Source organism: Giraffa tippelskirchi, chromosome 12, assembly GCF_054371585.1.
Source record: "Giraffa tippelskirchi isolate mGirTip1 chromosome 12, T2T-mGirTip1v1.2.pri, whole genome shotgun sequence".
In the NCBI taxonomy this organism is placed as follows: domain Eukaryota; kingdom Metazoa; phylum Chordata; class Mammalia; order Artiodactyla; family Giraffidae; genus Giraffa; species Giraffa tippelskirchi.
Genome location: NC_137286.1, coordinates 2,137,709 through 2,158,939, shown reverse-complemented (window position 1 = coordinate 2,158,939; position 21,231 = coordinate 2,137,709). Strand labels below are relative to the sequence as shown.

Genomic DNA, 21,231 nt, shown 5'->3' with positions numbered 1-21,231 from the left:
CCACGTGCCTGCACCTCTTTGACTTGCTTCATCACGTGTGGGCAGCTTGGGGTAGCTTCTTGAACATTTCTTCATAGGGAACCTGTCGGGACAGGTGGGGTACAGTTCTGCAAGGTAACCGTGTACCGTTAGGGCGGAACCTGCCCCCCGTCTGCCTGCTGCCGGTGGGACTGGCTCCTCCCAGGCTGCTTTGCAGCCTCCAGGGCCTGCGTGAAGCAGAAGGGAGCCTGCGGGCGAAAGTTCACGCGCGGGGCCCAGGCCTGTTTCTGTCTCCGCTCACTGAATCCCTTTGTGTGACTCGCCGTCAGTTTCTGAGAATACCTGAATATCACAGATGCAAAAGCTGTGCGGGAAAAGTCCAGAAATATCTGCATAAAAATGGGTTTTTTTTTAAGGGCTTTTTTAAAAGGAAAGGAAAATGTGGTGACCATATATCGTTCTTAGAATAACAGACAAAGCATTCTACGCTGCAGTCCTGCATTTACTAAAAAGGATTCTTAAGACGGTCTCATACCAAGTCAGTGTACTCCGTCCCTGCTGCAGAGGAACGTAGTCTCGGTCTGAGGGGCAGGTGCGGATGCCTTTCTGCCCGCTGGGGGCCCTGTTCCTTCCACACACAAAGAATGAGTTCAGGCCCTTCGTGGGGACTTGCTGGGCCTTCGTGTGAAACTCCACCCTGGCTGTGCCTCTTTATGGCTTAGCTTTGCTTCCCAGTGACACCAAGAGAAGACCCAGACGAAAGTCAGAATGGTCACAGATACAGACGTCTTGAGTCTGCAAGAAGAAATGAATGCAGAGTGAAATAGCTGTGCAGAGCTAGTCTGGTGTGGAGTGCGCCCCAGCCGCGCGGAGGTGCCAGCTGTGCCTAGACATCCCCCGTCTCCCTCTGCCCCTCGCCAGCAGTGGTCAGCCTGGCTTTCCCCTTCCCCCGCAGCTCTGACCTGCCCACCAGCACCTGGGCCTCCCCGGACCTCCACCTCGTGTCCTCCAGAGCTTGCAGCTAGCCCACACGCTTCTGCGTCTCCGCTATGCAGCCTTGGAGAGTCTCCCAGAGAACCCGCAGTTATGTAAGGAGCGGCTTGGTGGTGGCGGCTTCTAGCCGGCTCAGAGCTGCTCAGCGTTCTGGGGCTGGTCATCGGTGACCGCCAGGTCTAGTTGGATGTCTCTCCACCAGGCCTTCATACAAATCAAGCTTTTTGAAGAGGAAGGGGTTTCTCTGCGTAAGCGTAGAGAAAAGGAACAGAAAAGTTTTTAGCAGCTGGGAAGAGCATTCCTCCGACTCGCACCTGTTCCTCCAGAGGATGCAGATCCTGCCCCCGTGGGCTTGCCATCCAGTGGGAAACAGCTGTGTTCCTCTCCTCCCAGGGGGCTCAGGACACCCTGGGGATGCACCCTGGAACCTGAGGCCTGTGGAGGGCGGAGGTCCGAAGTCAGCCCTGTTGTCATGAAAGGAAGTTCCGTTCTGGGTGAGGAAGGAGAGGTGGGCCAGGCCTGGCTGCTAGACCCGGGTGAGGATTTTAGACTTTGTCCTGAGGGTGGTGAGTGGTCACTGAAGGATCTGAAGGGTGGGGGTAGCACAGGTAGGGTGGGTGCTGTGGAGAGGTTGCTCTGGCGGCAGTCTGGAGGCAGTTGGCGCTGCTCACGCTGGCTGAGCTCTGAGCTGGAGCCGTCTGCCTGCCACCCTGGGCCTGGAGCAGCTGCCGCGGGAGGAAGTTGGTGCAGCCGCAGCTGTTTCAGTCCCCACTAGACCTGGTGTGAGAATGCCAGAGTTAAGTGTTGCTTGAGCCTGGAGTTCCGTAAGCTTATTCTCTGAGCCACTAAGAAGGAGGCTTCTAGAAGATAGCGTTTGACTCCCTTTAACTTTCATCCGCTACAGGCTCTTGCTGCTTCTGCAGCTGTGAGAAAAACTCATCTTAGCAAAAGTATTTGCATCAATCATGAGATCAGTTAGTATGAAATGGGTAGAAGGTTTTAGTTCTAGCAGCTTCGTTCTCCAAAAGTCTGAAGATGATTTTTAAAAAAAAGTATTGGAGGCATTAGAACCTGCTAAGATTTACTATTCATTGCTCAGAAATGAGGCTAATGGGACAGAATGATTATTTTCCAATGTATTTTTATTTATTTGGCCATGCCACGAGGCATGTGGGATCCTAGTTGCCCATCAGTGATTGAACCCGGGCCCCCTGCACTGGCAGCGTGACGTCTTAGCCGCTGGACCACCAGGAGCTTCCTGAGCTCCATTACTTCTGGGCAAATTTTGGTGAATTTTAGGCAGTATTCTACTTGTCATCAAATCCTAAACTTATTACTCAATCATAGCTTCTTTTCAGTGATTGAACATTTTCTATCAATCTTTTTTCCCCCGCTCAAAAGCTATTTTTTTTTTTTTTTACCTAATCTGTCAAGGGTCCTTAAAATTTTGAAAGTTTTTAAAAAAGATACTTTTCTAGAAAACTTTGAAAGTCTGAGGGAATCATATATACTTTTCAAGATTTCCTGCTCATTCACTTATTTTAGACTCAGAATAATTTTCTAAATAGTAAGCATTCAGATGCTGAGCTGAACCTACCACAGATTCTTAATAAAATATTATGAATGCCAATGCTGTCCTAATGCTGTGTTCTCAGATATGAGGAAAAGCTTTTCGCATGAATAGATGACCCTGGATATTCTATAACTGGACCTGCTGAACCTTGAGGAGTGATGGCAGAGCAGATGTAACCTCCTGGAATGTTCTCTGTGGTCTGAATTGTTCATGCTGAGTGGCTGCCCCAAGCTTTGTAACCCACTTCCGACCAAACCTGATGCTATCCTGGTCATGTTTTAAATTCTTCCTATTTTTAGGCTGCTTGGGAACTTAGAAGATTTAGGGAGGTCACAGCATCCGAGGCAAGTAGAAGGCCGGCTGTCGGCGCTGCGTTCAGCTGTCTGCTTCAGTCAATGCCAGGTTCTCAGGATGCTTGGTGTGGGTTGGTGGTGATTAGCGGCGGTCTTCCAAGCAAAAACTGGCAGTGTTCCTAAACAGTGGCTTGGTTTCCTTTCTCAGTCTCCGCTTGGCCTTGAACTGTCAGGGGTTGAGTCTGGGGACCTAAGAGATGGTCAGACCCATTCCGTGGACGGGAAGGCTGAGGCCTGCGCAGAGAGCTGAGCGCCCCAGCCTCGCCTTTCTCCTGTGCTGCTCCTGCCAAGGGAGCCATTGCAGAACACACAGCTGCCCTGCCGAGCTGCATGAGTCTGCGAAATTATTAGCTATTAAATCCACGTTTCTCAAGTTAAATGATCAGTAAGCCGCTTACCGATAGATAAAAAGCTGTTTTATCTTCAATTTTACAAACCCTGCGTCTCTATCTTTAGTGAAAGTGGTGAAAGTGAAGGACTGAAATATCCTGAATGAAATGTCTGCTAAATGTAAAAGAACTATTAATTACGTTCAATATAGTAATTTTCTCTCCTTGTAAGTTTTACCACTCTTTTTATTGCCTTTACTGAGGTGTAGTTTATTTATTTTTTAAAAAGACGTATTTTTTTTTGTTGGCTGCACTGTGCCTTCGTTGCTTCACGCAGGCTGTCTGCAGTTGCGGTGAGCGGGCCTCTCCTCACTGCGGTGCTCCCGCTCCTCTCGTGAGGCTTGGGCTCGAGGGTGCGGGCGCAGCAGCTGTGGCTCACGGGCTGAGCTGCTCCATGGCATGTGGAGTCTTCCCAGACCAGGGATGGAACCCGTGTCCCCTGCATTGGCAGGCGGGTTCTTAGCCACTGGATCATCAGGAAAGTCCCAAGAGATTTCCAAATTTAGTGTTATTTTTCCCGATGAATTATGGTTACATTGATCTTTGATCAGCAAATGGAAAGCTAGTCTTTTGATTACTTAGCCGATTTTTTAAAATATCAGGTTTATTGACGTCCAGTTCACATACGATAAAATTTACTACTGACAGACACATACACCACAATTCAAGGTACTGATGACCTTCGCCACCCCCAGAAAATTCCTTTGTAGTCACCCTCTTCCTCCACGCCAGCACCTGTCTTTCTCGAGATGCTTTGGCAATAGAGTCACCCGGTGTGCGGCCTCTTCGGTGCCTTTGAGATTCACGCACGTCACCTGTAGTCCCCTCTGTCGTCAAGTGGTGTCTGTCACACAGACACACCCTGCGGTGTCTTCCCCTCATCAGTGGAGAGGCATCTGGGCTGTGTCCAGATTTGGGCGGTTATACGTAAAGCCACTTTAAACAGTCATATCTAGGTTTTAGTGTGAACATATGTACTCATGCACTTGGGTAAATAACCTGGGAAGGGGTTGCTGGGTTGTACGTTGAGTGTGTGTTTAATTTTATAATGGAGTGCAGGCTTTTTTCCCAAAGTGGTTGTACCATTTTGCATTGCCACAAGCAATATTTAAGAGCTTGATTGTTTTACATTCTTGACAGCTCTTGTTTTGGCAGGTTTTATTTTTTTTTAATAGCCATATTAATAGGTGTGGAGTGGTATCTCATTGTGGTTTTGATTTGCATTTCCCTATTGACTCATGATGTTGAGCATTTTTTTTTTTTTTATGTGCTTGTTATATATCTTCTTGGGAAGCTTTTAGATATTTTGTCCATTTTTAAATTGGGTTGTGTGTTTTCTTATTACGGAGTTTTGAGACATCTTTGTATATTCTAGAAACAAGTCCTTTTACAGATTTGCATGTATATTCTCCCAGCCTGTGGCTTGTCTTTTGACTTTCCTAATAGTGTCTTTAGGAGAAGAGACAATTTTAACTTTGGTGAAGTCCAGTTCATTTATTCCATGCTTTTGGTGTTGTAGGTGAGAAATCTTTGCCTAATCTAAGGGTGTAGAATTTTTACTGTGTTTTAGGAATTTTATGGATTACATTTTACATTTAAGGTCTTTGATCCATCTTGCATTAATTTTTGTAGATGGTATAAAGCACGAGTTGACACTTTTTTTTTTGGTCTGAGGATGTAAATTATTCCAGTACCATCATTGAACATATTTGGTATTATTGCTGTTCTGTCACTGAGTCATGTCTGACTCTTTGTGCCCCCATGGACTGCAGCACACCAGACTTCCCTGTCCATCACCATCTCCCAGAGTTTGCTCAAACTCATACCCATGGAGTCGGTAATGCCATCCAACCATCTTATCCTCTTTTGCCCCCTTCTCCTTCTGCCCTCAGTCTTTCCCAGCATCAGGGTCTTTTTCCAATGAGTTGACTCTTCATACCAGATGGCCAAAGTATTGTAGCTTCAGCTTCATCATTAACCTAAAGGTTAATTTCCTTTAGGATTGACTGATTTGATCTCCTGGTAGTCCAAGGGACTCACAAGTCTTCTCCAGGACCATAGTTGGAAAGCATTCCAATTCTTCGGCGTTCAGCCTTCTTTATGGTCCAACTCTCATATCCGTACATGACTACTGGAAAACCCATAGCTTTGATTATGTGGACCTTTGTCAGTAAAGTAATGTCTCTGCTTTTTAATATGCTGTCTAGGTTGGTCATATTTTCTTCCAAGGAACGAGTATCTTTTAATTTCATGGCTATACTCACTACGCCAAAACCTTTGACTGTGTGGATCACAATGAACTGTGGAAAATTCTTCAAGAGATGGGAATACCAGACCACCTGACCTGCCTCCTGAGAAATCTGTATGCAGGTCAAGAAGCAACAGTTAGAACTGTACATGGAACAACAGACTCATTCCAAATCGGGAAAGGAGTATGTTAAGGCTATATATTGTCACCCTGCTTATTTAACTTATATGCAGAATACATCATGCAAAATGCTGGGCTGGATGAAGCACAAGCTGGAATCAAGATTGCCAGGAGAAATATCAATAACCTCAGATATGCAGACGACACCACCCTATGGTAGAAAGTGAAGAAGAACTAAAGAGCCTCTTGAAAGACATTTGCTCCTTGGAAGAAAAGCTATGACCAACCTAGACAGCATATTAAAAAGCAGAGACATTACTTTGCCAACAAAGGTCCGTCTTGTCAAAGCTATGGTTTTTCCAGTAGTCATGTATGGATGTGAGAGTTGGACTATAAAGAAAGCTGAACGCCAAAGAATTGATGCTTTTGAACTGTGGTGTTGGAGAAGACTCTTGAGAGTCCCTTGGACTGCAAGGAGATCCAACCAGTCCATCCTAAAGGAAATCAGTCCTGAATATTCACTGGAAGGACTGATGCTGAAGCTGAAACTCCAATACTTTGGCCACCTGATGTGAAGAACTGACATTGGAAAAGACCCTGATGGTGGGAAAAATTGAAGGTGGGAGGAGAAGGGGATGACAGAGGATGAGAAGGTTGGATGGCATCACCGAGTCTATGGACATGAGTTTGAGTAAACTCTGGGAGTTGGTGGTGGACAGACAGGGAAGCCTGGTGTGCTTTAGTCCATGGGGTCGCAAAGAGTCAGATGTGACTGAGCCACTGAGCTGAACTGAACTGTTTGTGTTAATGCTGATTTTTATAGTTATTTTAATTTGGATATTCCCTGGCACATAGTCTTTAAAAAGAGGAAGCTAACAAGGGTCATTAATAAATCCAGACTGTTCGTTTTATAATACTAGAGATTCATTTAGTCGTATATTAACTCCACGCTTTTTGTTGAAGGTCTCAAGATTCTGCCCTCCAAGAAAATCTTGCCATGATTGGATTGGACCTCCAGATAAATACTCAAACCTTCGACCTATTCACTTTTACGTCCCTGAAAATGAATCACCATTGGAACAAAAGCTAAGAGAATTGAGACAAGAAACACAAGAATGGAACCAACAGTTCTGGGCAGACCAGAATTTGACTTTTCATAAGGTATGTTTAGGTTTCAGGTCAGAATGAGAAATATTACAGTTGGCCACTTGGGGGCGCTGAATCTTTAGTATCTGCTCAGCCTTTCAGTTACTTGGTAGCTTCTCAGTCCCTCCCCTCCATACATATACCTGTGTGTATATATACATAGAAGTTTAAAATCAGTATGTAACTGTAGAGAAGAAACATTGGTCCTTCATAGACTCACAGGTCTTGAGACTCTCAAAGAACTAAAGGGAGTGAGTAGCAGGGCCGAAACTAGAACTGCGGGACTGCCGTGTATGTACGTGTGTGTGTGTGTGTGTGTGTGTGTGTGTGTGTGTGTCTGTGTGTGTGTGTGTGTCTGTGTGTGTGTGTGTGTGTGTGTGTGTGTCTGTGTGTGTGTGTCTGTGTGTGTGTGTCTGTGTGTGTGTCTGTGTGTGTGTCTGTGTGTCTGTGTGTGTGTGTGTCTGTGTGTGTCTGTGTGTGTGTGTCTCTGTGTGTCTGTGTGTGTGTCTGTGTGTCTGTGTGTGTGTGTGTCTGTGTGTGTGTGTTTATGACAGCAAGGGGGCCTAGGATGTGTTGCCATTCCTCCTGAGAATTCAGAAGTCTTAACCGCATGCTCATCAGTAACCTCCATGAGAAAGAAGTGTAACTGTTCTAATCCAGAAGGAAGACTTCGGCGGGGGTGTGTTTGTCCATTTGGGCAGGCTAAGCCAAATGGAGCGTATTTATCTTCTGTGGATTTATAAACAGACATTGCCTCCCTAAGTTTATTAAAGCTCTCGGTTTCAAATCTTCTCTCAAGCAGGGAACTTTTAACTAAGTTGAGATGGTTTAAAACAGGCTTTGAGATGGGCCGTTTCTCAGGAAACCCACATCCAGACTTCTCTAGAGCGCTGAGAGCTTGTCCTAGCCAAGGAAAACAGAGGGACGAGGAAAGGGAGTTCTGACAGCTGTCTTCTTTTAGGAAAAAGAAGAATTTGTTCGCTTAAGACTCAAAGCCAAAGGCCTGGATCTGAGAACTGAAGCAGGTTAGTCTGTCCTTTCTCTGCTCGCCCTGTTTTGCTGGAGTAACCGTATGGGAGGACGAAGAGGAAACGCTGCTGGGGGCTTCCGTGGCAGACTGCGAGGGGCGCCGGTCGGACCCCCGGTCAAGGAACCAAGATCCCACTTGTCTCTCTGCACAGCCAAGAAGAGAAGCGGGGCCTGGGGAGTGTTGAATGAAGCAGCGAAAGCTCAGGGGACAGGTCTGGCTCCGTGGGGCAGGCAAGTTCTCGGTGGGATGTGTGTCCGTCCTCCCCACGTTCCCTCTTCTCCCTCTGGACGAGGTCAACCCGCTCATCATTCTGGGTCATTCCAGTCCATGACCTCTTGCTGACCTTTGGACTTACATCCGAGGTCCCGTGGCTTCAGCAGCCTCTCTCTCCTGCCCTGGCCTCTCCTCCCAGATCCCTGATGGCAGTTCCTGGTCCCACCGGCCGCGAGCTGGAGGTCACGGAGGCCTCCTGGAAGCCTCTTCCCACCCCGTGATCTCTCCCCCAGGGTTACCTCTTAGCCACTCCTCAGCACCTTCGCTGTTCCCTGTCCTGGAAACACGGCTTTCATTCGGGCCCTCGTTAACCCTGCCTAGTGCAGTATCTTCCTAATTGGCTCCCTGGCCTCTAGTCTTGGAATCAGGGGTCTTCAAGCTTTCTGTAAAGAGTTGGACAGTAAAAAGTCGAGTCTTTCCTGGCCATGAGAGTCTCTACTCAACTACTCAACTCTGCTGTTGTTCTGTGAAAGCAGCTGTAGAAAATACATAAGTTAATGGGTGTGAACTTGCCCCAATAAAACTTTATTTACAAAACCAGGTGGTAGGCTAGGTTTGGCCTACAGGCTGTAGTTTAGCCACTCATGCCTGAAATCCATTCTTTGCAGTGTAGCCAGACTCTTCTGCAAAACACAGCTTTGATAGCTGCCCCTCAGCTTGTTGAGGCTTTCAGATCTCCTGTGGCGGCAGAAGGACAGCCATGCTCCTCCGTGTGGACTGGAGGCCGGCCCGGCCCCTGCCCATCCCGCCCCTTTCCCGGCTCGCTCCCCAGGCCGTGCACCTGATGTGCTGAGTGCAGGCTGCACTCAGTTCCCCCTGCCTGCTGTGCTGTCCTTTCTTTGTGGATGGAGAGTCTAGTGCTCAGAATAACCTTTCATCGTTTTCTCCGGCTGTTGATGTTAGACCTAAGTAACGATTTATACTGGTGGTTAAGCAGACGTCTCTTGTGAAAACATTCTGATGGAAAACCTGAAACCACTGACCCCAAAAGCCAGGTCTGTGTTGGGCTAGAGCACCGTCACTCTGCTCGCTGCAGCCTTGCCTGCGTGCGTTAGGATTCGGGGCTGGGGAGGGTGGAATAGCCCCCATGCTGGGCTCGGCCCTGTGCCCGCCTGCTGCAGGGGCCCCATCCAGGGTCTGGGAGGGCAGGAGCCAGCAAAGGTGCGGTGTCCCAGCAGGTTTTGTTTGTCTTTTTGTTTTGCTGGGCATTAAATATACTTTTTGATTAATTAATTTATTTGGTTGCATCAGGATCTTCACTGTGGTACGAGGGACCTTCTGTTCCTGTGCACGGGCTTCTCTCTAGCTGTGGTGTGTGAGCTTAGTTGCTCCTTGGCGTGTGGGGTCTTAGTTCCCTGACCAGGGATTGAACCTGCATCTGCTGCATTGGTAAGCGGATTCTTAACCACTGGATGACCAGGGAAGTCCCCAGCAATAAATATTTTAATTTTTGTTTTATTTTTTATGATGACAATCTTCATGTTGTTTTTTTTTTTTTTCAAATACAAGGCTAAATCACAAGCAGGTACAACTAAGACGTTTTATGTCCTATTTACATGCCCCCATTGAATCCTCCTCCAAGTGTGAGGCCAGGGCGGGGGCGTTGAGGTGAGGACAGGCTCTCTTCCCAAAGCCTGGAATGACGGCCCTGATTCCAGGACTGTGCTGCCCTTTGCTCGTATGTTCTCCTCTTTCCTGCAGTGACTCCTTGAAGTGGATACTGTTAGTTAATGTTATTCTCTGAAAGGACTGATGCTAAAGCTGAAGCCCCAGTGCTTTGGCCACCAGATGCAAGTTAAGGGCCGACTCATTGGGAAAGACCCTGATGCTGGGAAAGATTGAGGGCAGGAGGAGAAGGGGGTGGCAGAGAACGAGATGGTTGGATGGCATCACCAGCTCAATGGACATGAGTTTAAGCAAACTCTGGGAGATGGTGAAGGGCAAGGAAGTCTGGTGTGCTGCCGTCCCGGCGGGTCGGAAAGAGTCGGACATGACTGACCGGCTGAACAACAACTGTTACTTTTGCCATGTTGCGGATGGGGTGCCTGAGGGCAAGTTGTCTGACCCTAGTCACACGGTGAGTAAGTGGGGGGGCCCAGGCCCCGTCCTGGAGAATCGGTCCCAGGCCACGGCCACGAGCCCTCTCCTTAACAGACAGGGGCAAGTTGTTCTGGGTCTTCTGTTACTCTTGTGGATTCCTACTGATGGCATGACCGAGTATTGAAAGACGGGCCTTAATTAGATTTCAGATTAGTTTGGTAAGAAAACAGGAAGGAATGTATTGAAGAAAGGACTCATGAAGGGAGCTGCCCGCTGTGTCAGCTGTTTAAACAGTTACCAGCTTGCAGTGAGGAAATGCTATGTGTGTGTTGCAGAAGGGGGGAGTAATGGGTGTGTCACCCCCTCAGGCCAGAACCCGCATGTGTGATGCCTGAGTGTAGGGGTCCCACAGAACCCAGGGAAGAGGAGGTTTGTGTAGTAAATGATGTTGGAGAAAGTAAGTACTTTTAGCCCAAAAGGATCAATTTAGATTCATGCTCCCTATAATTCGAATATATTCCAAATGGATCAGAAGGTTAATTATTAAGAATCAGTTGTTCATGAAGTAAAAAGTTAAGTACATCGCTCCCAACTGTAGAAAATCTAACAGGATAAAAGTGAGCCTCCATTAGCGGAGTGGTGGCGAGTCCCTGAGCTCGACGGTAAAGGCAGAGGATTCAAGAAGGTCAGAACTGGCACTGTCTGGCTTGGGTAGCGATCGCCGATCGCCGTGGTCTCTCCTTCTGGAAAGGAGAGTTTGCCGAGGAGACAGGGAAGCGCTCAGGCCTTGGCGCGGGCCGCACTTCTCCTGCCGCCGCCGTAAGCGGGCTTTCCCTGCCAAGTCTGAGGACGTCAGCAGCCCGAGGCTCCTCCCGGCCTGGGCTCTGTCCAGTGAGCGCGGCAGCCGCACACATAGTGCCCAGCAGGCCCGAGGGCTGGGCAGACAGAGGGGCCCGCGTCCCGGAGACACGTTAGCAGTGGACCGCAGGATGGGGGCGTTTGTGGCAGAGGTGGGGAGGCAGTCTGGACTCTATGAAAAGCCTTAACAAATTCGTAGAGGTAACAGGACACCTACAAATGAATAATGTGACTCCAAGAAAAAAGTTTGCTCAAGCTCCATCTTTTGCAGTACGTGTTAAACCAGCAGCCAGGCCCCATGTAACACTGAACTGAACTCAAGGCGAAGATGTTTTCCCAGCTCCCTTCCAGAAGGATTCAGTTGCATGAAGTACGCATATGCCAGGAAGCAGGGCGATTATGGCCACAGAGTATCTAAGAATTTACCTTAGAGAAAGGGTTCACCGTGTTCCATGCAGCGTTGTCTCTCATAGCCAAACAGTGGGGAGCGTCTATGCCATGCCATGCTAAGTCGCTTTGGTCATGTCCGAGTCTTGTGCGACTGTAGCCCACCAGGCTCCTCTGTCCATGGGATTGTGCAGGCAAGAATCCACAAGAGTGGGTGCTGTGCCCTCCTCCAAGGGATCTTCCCGACCCAGGCATTGAATCTGTGTCTCCTGTGGCTCCTGCATTGTAGGTGGATTCTTTACCATCTGAGCCAGCAGGGAAGCATCTGATAATTTTAGATTAGATAATGCCATGGGGCCCGCTGGCTCTAGACGTTCACTGGAATCTTCTGCAGCAGTAGAGGAAAATTATTGACTTAATTTTAAGTGCAAAAAGCAGAATACCATGACTTCATCTCTGCCTGTCCCCAGATTGAGCCTCGTTTGTGGGGCAGGTGTGGGAGGACTCTCGCCCCTCGTTCCTTTCACTGCTGGAGTGTTTATGCAGGTGTGGGGGTGCCATCAGGATGGATTTCCTTTTGTGAGCTGGTGCTTATGAAACGCCCTCTCGGTTCTCAGTGAGTGTGTCATAAATTAGGCTGTCCCACCTCTCTCTCTTCATTTTACTAGTTCAGTGTCAACACTGCATTGTTGACAGGCGTGGAATCCTGAATACTGCGTGAATACTCAGCAGTTACGGTGTGTCTGCTTTCTGCTCAGCGTCACCCGGGAACGTTTGGGCAGGACCCCATACTCGACCAGTAGCGGAAGGTGGCACCCTGCCTGTCCTTAGCACCCTGGGGCTCCTGCCCCTCTGCCAGCAGCAGAAATGGGTGTGCCCCTCTGTTTCCGGCCCCGCCCGCCTGCCACGCGGCTATGACTCAAAGTTTGTCTCAAAACAGCCTTGTGAGGTGTGCTGTGGTGAGCCACGTCCTGGAGACGGCAGACGCCACAGGCCGACTGTGGGCCAGTGAGGGTCAGAACCCCGTCCAGGGAGCCGCCCTGAACGGCACTGCCTTCCTCTACGCTCCTCCCATCCTGGGAGCGCCTGGGGACGCTGCAGGAGGGCGCCCACTCGCCTCTCCCTGGAGGGACCGCTGAGGCCCCACCCCCTGAGGCTGCCAGCCCCGTGCTCCCACCCTGCCGGCCGCTCCCCGTGGGCTCCCCACCCGGTGTCTGCAGACCCTCATCTGCTCTCCTGGACCGCTTCCCTTTCTCTGCCCTGCAGGATCCTATTCATCCTTCAAGACCCAGCTTGACAGTCACCTTCCCTGGAGCCTTCAGCTTCCCTCTCCTCCTTGGGAGGTGGCTGTTCCCTCTCTTTCCCTGGTTAGCATCCATCCATTGGTTGATTTCCAGTATTTATCCAACACCTGCCACAGCCCAGGCTAGTCCTGGGGACTAGTGCTGGACAAGAGAGCCATGGCCCCGCCTTTGTGGGGCTGGTTTCCTTGGGTGGGCTGGGAGGGTGACCCGCTCAGTGAATGCCCTCTGCACTCCCGGGTCGTTGAAAGAAGCTGGGAGGGCAGACGGAGTGGGCGTTTCCACAGGGACCTGGGGGAAGCCTTCTGCTGGGGGGAGGCAGCCTGGGGAGGTTGGGAGAGGATCTAGATGGAGGTTTTGAGGAGCAGCAGGGGCCTGGGTCAGAGGAGCGAGGACTTCACGCAGGCAGGGGGTGTCCAGGTGGCATGCCAGCCCCTCGTCAGGCTCCACGTCCCTCCTGTTTCTTGTAAAGTTGTGCCTGGGAGTTGCCTTCCCGGCTGTGTCTCCCCCAAATCCTGGTGGGCTGGAAGCATCATCATCGCTCTGCAGCCAGGAGACTCGGCCTCCGCCTGGAGACACCCCGTCGGGGGCGGGTGGACTCGCCCTCTGCGTGGTGCGCGCTGCGAGTGCAGGAGCTTGGGCCTTCTAGGCCAGAGGCCCATGCGGCGTGGCCTGAGCCCCTGAGCCCCTGTCTGCTGGGCCCTCCCGCGCCACAGGAGCCCTCCTGCGGCCCGGCAGGCTGTGGCCCCTGTCCTGTGTGCCTTGCAGGTCTGGTGAGCGTGGAAGGGCAGGGGGATTCCTGAGAGTGGGCACCACGCTGGGCATCTCCTCCCATGAGGTGACCACCGTCGAATGATAGAGGAAGATGTTTTTCCTCCCTAAGTCTTTTTTTAATCACTGAGATATAATCCACTTACCATAGAACGCACACTTTAAAAGTGTACAGCTCAGTAATTCTAGCACTGACAAGATTGCACACCCACCACCACTGTCTGATCCCCGAGAAGAGAGTCTAGACTCGTTGGCAGTTGTTCCCAACTGCTTCCTCCTGCTAACCCCCGGCAGCCACCCCTGTACTTCTGTCTCCACGGATTTACCTGTTCTGGACGTTTCCTGATAAATGGCATCCTATACAGGCATCCCTTATTTGTACTTTGAAGATGCTGTGTTTTGTTTTTTTTTTTACAAATTAGATGTTTCTGATAACCCTTTCTAGAGCAAGTCTTTTGGCACAATTTTTCCAACGGCATTATTTTGTAATTAAGTTATGTGTGTTTTTTAAGAGATAACGCTATTGCACACATAATAGACCACAGTATAGTGTCAACAAACATAACTTTAAAAGAATGTTTATTTGGCCGAGTTGGGTCTCAGTTGCAGCAGCTGGGGTCTTTGTTGTGGTGTACAGACCTACCTAGTTGTGGCTCACGAGCTTAGCTGTTCCTCGACATGTGGGACCAGGGACGGAACCCTTGTCCCCTGCATTGCAAGGCGAATTCTTAACCCCTGGGCTACCGGGAAGTCCCTAGAATTGTTTTAATTTTATTTTCAAATTGTTTATTGCATGTGTATCAAAATACAGTTGATGTCCGTATGTTGATGGTGTATCCTGCAGCCCTGCTGAATTCATCCATTATCTCTAATAATTGTTTGTAGAACCTTCCCCTTAAGTCTTAACATTTAAGTTGTAATTAATTTTCAGGTCAGAAAGCAACGTTGAATGCAGAAGAAATGGCTGACTTTTACAAGGAATTTTTAAGTAAAAATTTCCAGAAGCACATGTGTTATAACAGGTGGGTGTCTGCTTTTTTCCTGAAAATCTGAAAATCACGTCCATGTTGGCAGGGATTATTTTGCTGCCTGAATTTGGCATTTTTGAGCCCATTATACAGAGTGAAGTAAGCCAGAAAGAAAAACAACAATACAGTATACTAATGCATATATATGGAATTTGAAAGATGGTAACGATAACCCTATATGCGAGACAGAATAAGAGACACAGATGCATAGAACAATTTTATGGACTCTGAGGGAGAAGGTGAGGGTGGGACGTTCTGGGAGAATAGCATTGAAACTTGTATATTATCATATGTGAAACAGAACACCATTCCATGTTCGATGCATGAGACAAGGGCTCAGGGCCGGGGCAATGGGATGACCCAGAGGGATGGGATGGGGAGGGAGGTGGGTGGGGGGTCCAGGAAGGGGAACACATGTAAACTCATGGCTGATTCATGTCAATGTATGGCAAAAACTATTACAATACTGTAAAGTAATTAGCCCCCAACTAAAATAAATAAATTTATAAAAAAAAAAAAAAGAATAAACACACACACACACACAAAAGTAGATGTTGCTGTCAACTTAGTTTTTGTCCTTTTAAATAAAGTCGACAGCTTCAGTTATCGCACCGGTGCCCTTGCGATGTGCACCGCTCATGTGTAGACAGTGGTTCTGCCCCCACTCTCGCTGCCGGTGAGAGGAGCACAGCCCAGGGCAGGGGCAGCCGGAGGCGTCACGGCATCTCGTGTTTGAAAGTGGGCAGCCCAGCAGGCAACACCAGGGGCTCCCGCAGGCCAGAGACGAAGCCGTCTCAGCCGTGCGGGGATGACGGCTGTTGACAGAGCAGGAGCGGTGGAGTCAGAAAGGGACCGTTCTCCTGACACAGGGATAGATCTGGGCGCGATCGCCCACAGCTGCCGAAAGCCCTGAGCAGCGAGGCCGCGGGGGCTCCGCCGTGGCCGGGCCTGCTGACGGCGCCCGGACTCCCGGTGCGTCCTCATGCATGCGGGGCGAGGCCGTGGCCTGTGCTGTGGCTGGGAGACGCGGGGGAGGCCCCCAGCAGCGCCTGTGAGGTCCTCACCCACACGGGGGCTGCCGTCTGCCCGGCCCCCAGGTCTGATGCCAGGTTTCGGGAAGGAGATGAAAGGGCGCGTATGGGGAGAGGGCGGTTCACAGGCCGTGCCTCAGTGAGGGCCTGAGGACACAGCCCCCAGATGCTGGAGGTGCTATGGGACAGATGTTGCGGTTTCAGCAAGTAACTAGGATTGAGAACAGTGAACGAGGAGGAGGGACTATTACAGCATAAGAGAGACTTCACTCAGGCAAACCACCTATACAAAGATACTGATTTTTGACAGAGGAAACCAAGCAGTGACTGTGTATTGGGTTGTATTAATACATAGTGACTGTGAATGGTAAGTTACTGTTCACCTTATCAGATGCAGCGATGGTATTGCGGTTCTGTGTGTTTAAAAGGCGTTTTGACAATGCACAGTAACGCATGTTCCCACGTAGTGACAGGATATGGTTTGAGGTTTGCTCTGGCATTCCTGGAGCAGTGACCGTGCCGAATGGGCAGGTGGGGCAGGGTCTGGAGAGCGGGCTGATGATTGAGGCTGGAGGAGCTCTTGAGTGGCATGCGGATGTCAAGCCCAGTCCTGCAGCGTCCAGAGTCTGTTGCAGACGCTGTCATGTGTCGCTCTGAACTAGATGAATTATTCAGTGAAGCCAGGTTTCCCTGGACCTTTGATTTCTGGTGTGAACAAGTAGGTTGGCCTCTTGCTTCCTCTCTGGCCAGCTCGATGTGTTCCCTGCGGCACCCCAAGTAGAGAGAGGAGTAGAGAGCGGGTCGGGCAGAGGTGGAGCCTGAGCACCCCCTCCCCGTGGGCTCACCTCCTCCCTCCCTGCTTTCTTTATGGAAACAGGGAGGGCTTAGTCTGTCTGCTCACTGCTCTTTGTCAGCCGGGTTGTCTGCATGCTGCAGTGACATCTGGCTTTTCCTTAACAAATAGGAACTTTCGTCTCCACGGGGTACCAGTTTTCTTTTTCCTAGAAGCCTTTGTTATTTTTTTAGGGCATTGCTTCCCATTTATCACATCACTTGTGGAGAGGGATTTCTAGCTTGTCCTGTGAAGGCTCCAGGAAGCATTTTTACCTCTTGCCTTTAAGCCCTTGGTGTTCTGTGTCTTCCATGCTGAGACCCAGTCAGTCATTTGAGTCCCATGTTCCCTCATTGGCTCATTTGGATGAAAAGCATCGGCAGTGTTGCATTCTGCTTCCAAGGGCTCAGCACTGGGAGTCTGGAATGTGTGTGTTCCATTATGGAAACCTGCCAAGTGCTACCCATTCAGCTGCTGACAACGTGGTGAATTTGCAAGTTCCAACATGTTCTGTAGAGTAACTCACAGGCACACTTGCCTGTAACTCCATCCTAGTATTTTATTTCAATGAGAAGCTTTAGAGACACAAGTTACCCAAAAGTCCAGATCACCTAGAAAAAGAAGATATGGAACTTTATGATGTTGGCATTTGTGATAAGCTAGTGTCTCAAGATGAAGTGCTTGTGGCTTGTGCGTCTTATGCAAATAAGGGGCCAGAGCCCGGAGGGTCCCCCCTGCATTCCTACAGAGCCTCCAGTCCTTTTGCCAAGTGGGCATGTCCCCCTCACTCTGTGCTGTGTTTCCTGGAGAAGGCCACAGGGGGGGCATTCAAGGCTTCTGAAGGCTCTTTTGAAGCTTCTAGCAAAGATCAGAGGGGGGTTGCAGCGGCCTCCAGAGGTGGGACAGAGGGCCACTGGGCACGTCAGCCTGACGAAAGCCCAGGTGCAAGGAGAGCAGGCTTTTGTGGACAGTCGAGCTTTCATGAGGGCGGGAAAAGGCAGAGATGGTGTGGAAGGGCCGGGGAGGAGGCAGTTCAGATGCCTGGTTGCTGGCCCTCGGGTCTTGGGCGTGTGTCACCTGAACTCATCTTGTTCCCCTATAGGGACTGGTACAAGCGTAATTTTGCCATCACCTTCTTTATGGGAAAAGTGGCCCTGGAGAGGATTTGGAACAAGCTTAGACCGAAACAAAAGAAGACCAGCAGTTAGGAGCCCACCCTGACCCATCCACCCCGTTCCTCGTCTGAGTTTCCTCGAGAAGCAGCTGCCTCTGGGACTCGTTTTACAAGGGTTCTGAAACCTGTGAGCGCAGGGCAGGCCGGAGGACTCGGGTCCTGGTACGTGCGCCGAGGCCCACGTGGCTCCTTCCTGACTGCAAATTCCACACTCGCTCTTGGCCATTGACATGATAGCAAATAAAACGCAATCACTGTCTTCTGAGTTTTTGAATTACACCAGTTTGAAAGAGAGCGCTTCCCAGGTGGCTCAGTTGTAAAAGAATTCACCTCTAATGCAGGAGATGCACATTTGGTCCCTGGGTTGGGAGGCTTTCCTGACGAAGGAAATGGCAACCTGTTCTAGTATTTTTGCCTGGAGAATCCCATGGACAGAAGAGCTCCCTGGCTGTGGTCCAGGGGGTTGCAAAGAGTCAGACACGACTGAGCGCACCGCATAATTTGGAAGAGAGCGATATAAAAATATTAATAAACTTCCAATGAAACATTTGACCCCACCGACGGGAACGGTCTGAAAGCTGGCCGCGGCATCACCACAGCCTCCCCTGACCCCTGGGCCCTGGTGACTGGAGGTCCCGGGTCCAGGCCCTGAAGACACGCAGCTGTCCTGGGAGTTGCACAGACCCCAGGGCCCCAAAGAGGTGCCTCGGAGTTTTCTCCGTTTATCCCAGTGAGGCAGAGCCTGTTCCCCAAGTTTTCCAGAACAGATTGCTATGGGCCGTGTCCCTCTCTTTCAGTCGTTGTGAAAGCAGCATTGTTTGAAGTAGGCTCTTCTGTGGCTGTAAAGTGATGAGGTTCCCTCTGTGCTGCGTCCTGGAGCCATAGCAGTGGGTGAGGCGGGGGGGGGGGCTGTCCTCAAGGACAGACAAGACATCTGGATCTTACCAAAAGGCAAAGGTTTTATTGCAAAATGAGGTGTGACAGTGGTTGACAGGCTAGGTTACTTCTGTAGCTTACTAACTGCCACCGGAGATGATCTCCAAGGAGAAATTCCGGAGACCAAGGGAAGCACATCACCTCCCCCGCCCACCGCCTTGCACCCCAGGCTTCTAAGGGCCAGGCAGACGGACGTGGGAACGCCGTGGTGCCGGGTGAGGCTGCGCGGCCCGTCAGCTCTGTGGGCTCCTAGCCCAGGCGTCCACAGAGGTGGCCCCATGGAGTGGAGCACACGCACCAAGCAGCCTGAAACACCTGGCTTCCCAGGAATCACCCCATCTCACTCACCACTCCCCTGCTCGACACAGCCCGTCGCCAGTGCGGTGACACCGCGGGTCTGCAGAGACAACAGCAGGTTAGGGGGCCAGGCAGGGCCCTGGTTCCGTGTGAGCGAGCCTGGAGGCGTGAACCGTTCTTTGGCTTTTTTTTCTTTTTGTTCGCTGGCTTTTAATTCTTGCTCCCATCTGGTCAGACTCACTGGCTTTCAGGTTATTTAAGTCTTAAATGGGAAAGATTGAAGACAGGAGGAGGAGAGGGCAGCAGAGGGTGAGATGGTTGGATGGCATCACCGATTCAATGGACAGGAACTTGGGCAAACTCCAGGGGGCAGTGAGGGACAGGGAAGCCTGGTGTGCTGCAGTCCATCGGGTCTCAGAGTTGGACACGACCGAGCGACTGGACAGCATCTCCCAGCAATTCCAGTGGTATGGTTTCTAATTCGTTTTGCGCATCAATTTTTAGAGATTTTGAGGGTGTCTTTTCACAGTAACCAGTTGCAAACAGTTAAAGATCCCTCTTGTTATGAGTTACCGTCTCTGTAAAGACTGAGGGAGAGCTTGAAAATGGTCACCTGTGGGCTGGTGAGCAGCCGTGCAGACACAAGTGTGTCCTGAGACACCCTCCGAGATGCTGAGGTCCTGGCGGTTAGCCTGGACCCCCTGACAGCTTATTTATGGGCTCACTGAGCAAATGCATTCTGGGCTTCGGCTGCTGGCCTGGTGACGCACTCCCTGTATTTGTCTTGTCCAAGAACTTCTTCCCTCTGCAGCTCTTCCTGCACAGCTCATAATCTGCCTCCTCGGGGCAGCCCTCCTGAGGTTCCCAGGGACAGAACCTTAGTCAGGTAAGCTCTGGGCAAGGGTCAGGGGCAAGTAACAGGCAGGAGCCAGAGGTCTCCAGGAACGGGCTCCGTGGGCCTCCACACTGGGGAAAGCCCGACAGCCAGGGCCGCTGTATCCCCAGACTGGGCCCTCGGGGTGGCGGGATGACGCAGGGCCGGGCAGAGACTGAGGCTCCCGTCCCACCTGAGCTCCTCGGGGCTGGGGCCAGGAGATGCTGCTGCCCCCATGGTTCCCAGGACGCTTCAAGAGTGACTTCATCACAGTGAGAGGAAAGCGCGTGCACTTCACCAGAGAAGCCTGCGCCCCCGGCAGAGAGCCCACACGCCGCCGCCTAATAAGAGTGGCTTCAGGTTGAGCTGAAAGCATGTTCTGTATTCAGACAAAAAGCGTGTGTGGTTCTTAGACTTTGTAAATAAAAATTGTGAAAGGCGAGTTTGCTTTGAGAATGGTCTGAAGCAGCAGCGCCCACAGTGGCCGCGTCCCGGGCTGGGGGGTGGGGAGGGGACGACGGGTGTCTTGACACCCGGGTGACAGGGCGGCAGAGGGGGCCGCGGTGCAGAGCACCCCCAGTCCAGGTGCCCAGGGTCCCGAGTGGGTCTCCGGGCGTTTGCACTTTGTAGTTTATGTCAAATAAATTACATGGCAGTTAGACGCTGGGGGCTCGAGAAGCGTTTTAGCAGCACAGGTCTTAAGCGTGGTTGAAATGCAGCAACTGTATGTTGTCTTCTTGTAATAATTTAATGCCAAGTGGCTACTTGACTAATGGTGTGAACCGTATTGCTAGGTTCTTAAATGCTGAGTGAATTAACAAGAAATGACAGTGCTATTTTCCTTTTTCTTCAGTTCTTAAACATTTAAAATTAAATGACTGTTAAATGTTACTTTAGGTCACAGTGCAAATAAAATTTTTATTGAAGTCCAGTTGATTTCTAATATTGTGTTAGTTTCAGGTGTACAGCAAAGCGATTCGATTATACGTATATATATGTATACTTATATTCCTTTTTTTATTATTTTCCATTATAGTAAACCCTTGTTTATTAAGTAAATTTTAATTAGGTTTATTTACATGTGGCGCTAGTGGTAAAGACCCCGCCTGCAGTGCAGGAGGCCCCAGGTTCAGTCCCTGGTTCGGGAAGATCCCCTGGAGGAGGGAACGGCACCCACTCCAGTGTTCTTGCCTGTAGAACCCCATGGACAGAGGAGCCTAAGGGCTACAGTCCATGGTGTCGCAAAGAGTCGGACAGGACTGAGCGCATACACACATTTGACTCTAAATTTGTATGCTCAGTTTTAAAAAATTCGGTTGTTTTAAGATGATTCTGTCACAGCCATATTTAAATATTTTATTAGACTTTTAAATAATTACAGAATAAAAGTTATCTCAGTGATGTATTTTATACTGATCTTCCCAGAAAACATCTCTGATAAGATTTAATGCTTCTGTTCTGAATTAAAAAGTAAAATAAAATTGTCTCTCTCCCCCTCTGTGTGTGGGTGCTGTTTGTTCAGTTCGGTTTAGTCATTCAGTCGTGTCCCAACTCTCTGCGACCCCATGGACTGCAGCACGCCAGGCCTCCCTGTCCAT

At 50.1% G+C, this 21,231-nt stretch overlaps 1 protein-coding gene and 1 long non-coding RNA gene across 7 annotated transcripts in view; one reads left to right on the top strand and one right to left on the bottom strand.

Moving 5' to 3' along the window:
* Nucleotides 1-21,231, top strand: part of COA8 (cytochrome c oxidase assembly factor 8) — a 30,994-nt gene that overhangs the window by 7,182 nt on the left and 2,581 nt on the right. Inside the window, exons 2-7 of one of the 6 annotated variants that reach the window (XR_014070890.1) lie at nt 6,619-6,816; nt 7,763-7,826; nt 7,983-8,061; nt 9,356-9,493; nt 14,393-14,483; nt 17,455-21,127. Coding sequence is in view for 2 of the 6 variants with exons in the window: in XM_081548619.1 (XP_081404745.1) it covers nt 6,619-6,816; nt 7,763-7,826; nt 14,393-14,483; nt 17,455-17,560 (459 nt within the window). In the remaining 4 variants the exon portion in view is untranslated. Of the gene's footprint in view, nt 1-6,618; nt 6,817-7,762; nt 7,827-7,982; nt 9,100-9,355; nt 9,494-14,392; nt 14,484-17,454; nt 21,128-21,231 lie in introns of those variants that run through there. The other 5 variants (XR_014070891.1, XR_014070892.1, XR_014070889.1 and 2 more) reach the window with 5 other exon arrangements.
* LOC145529061 (uncharacterized) lies at nt 464-2,442 on the bottom strand. The gene is made up of 2 exons (XR_014070893.1): nt 942-2,442; nt 464-774 (listed from the first exon to the last, which is right to left on the bottom strand). It is a non-coding gene; the product is annotated as an uncharacterized LOC145529061 (long non-coding RNA).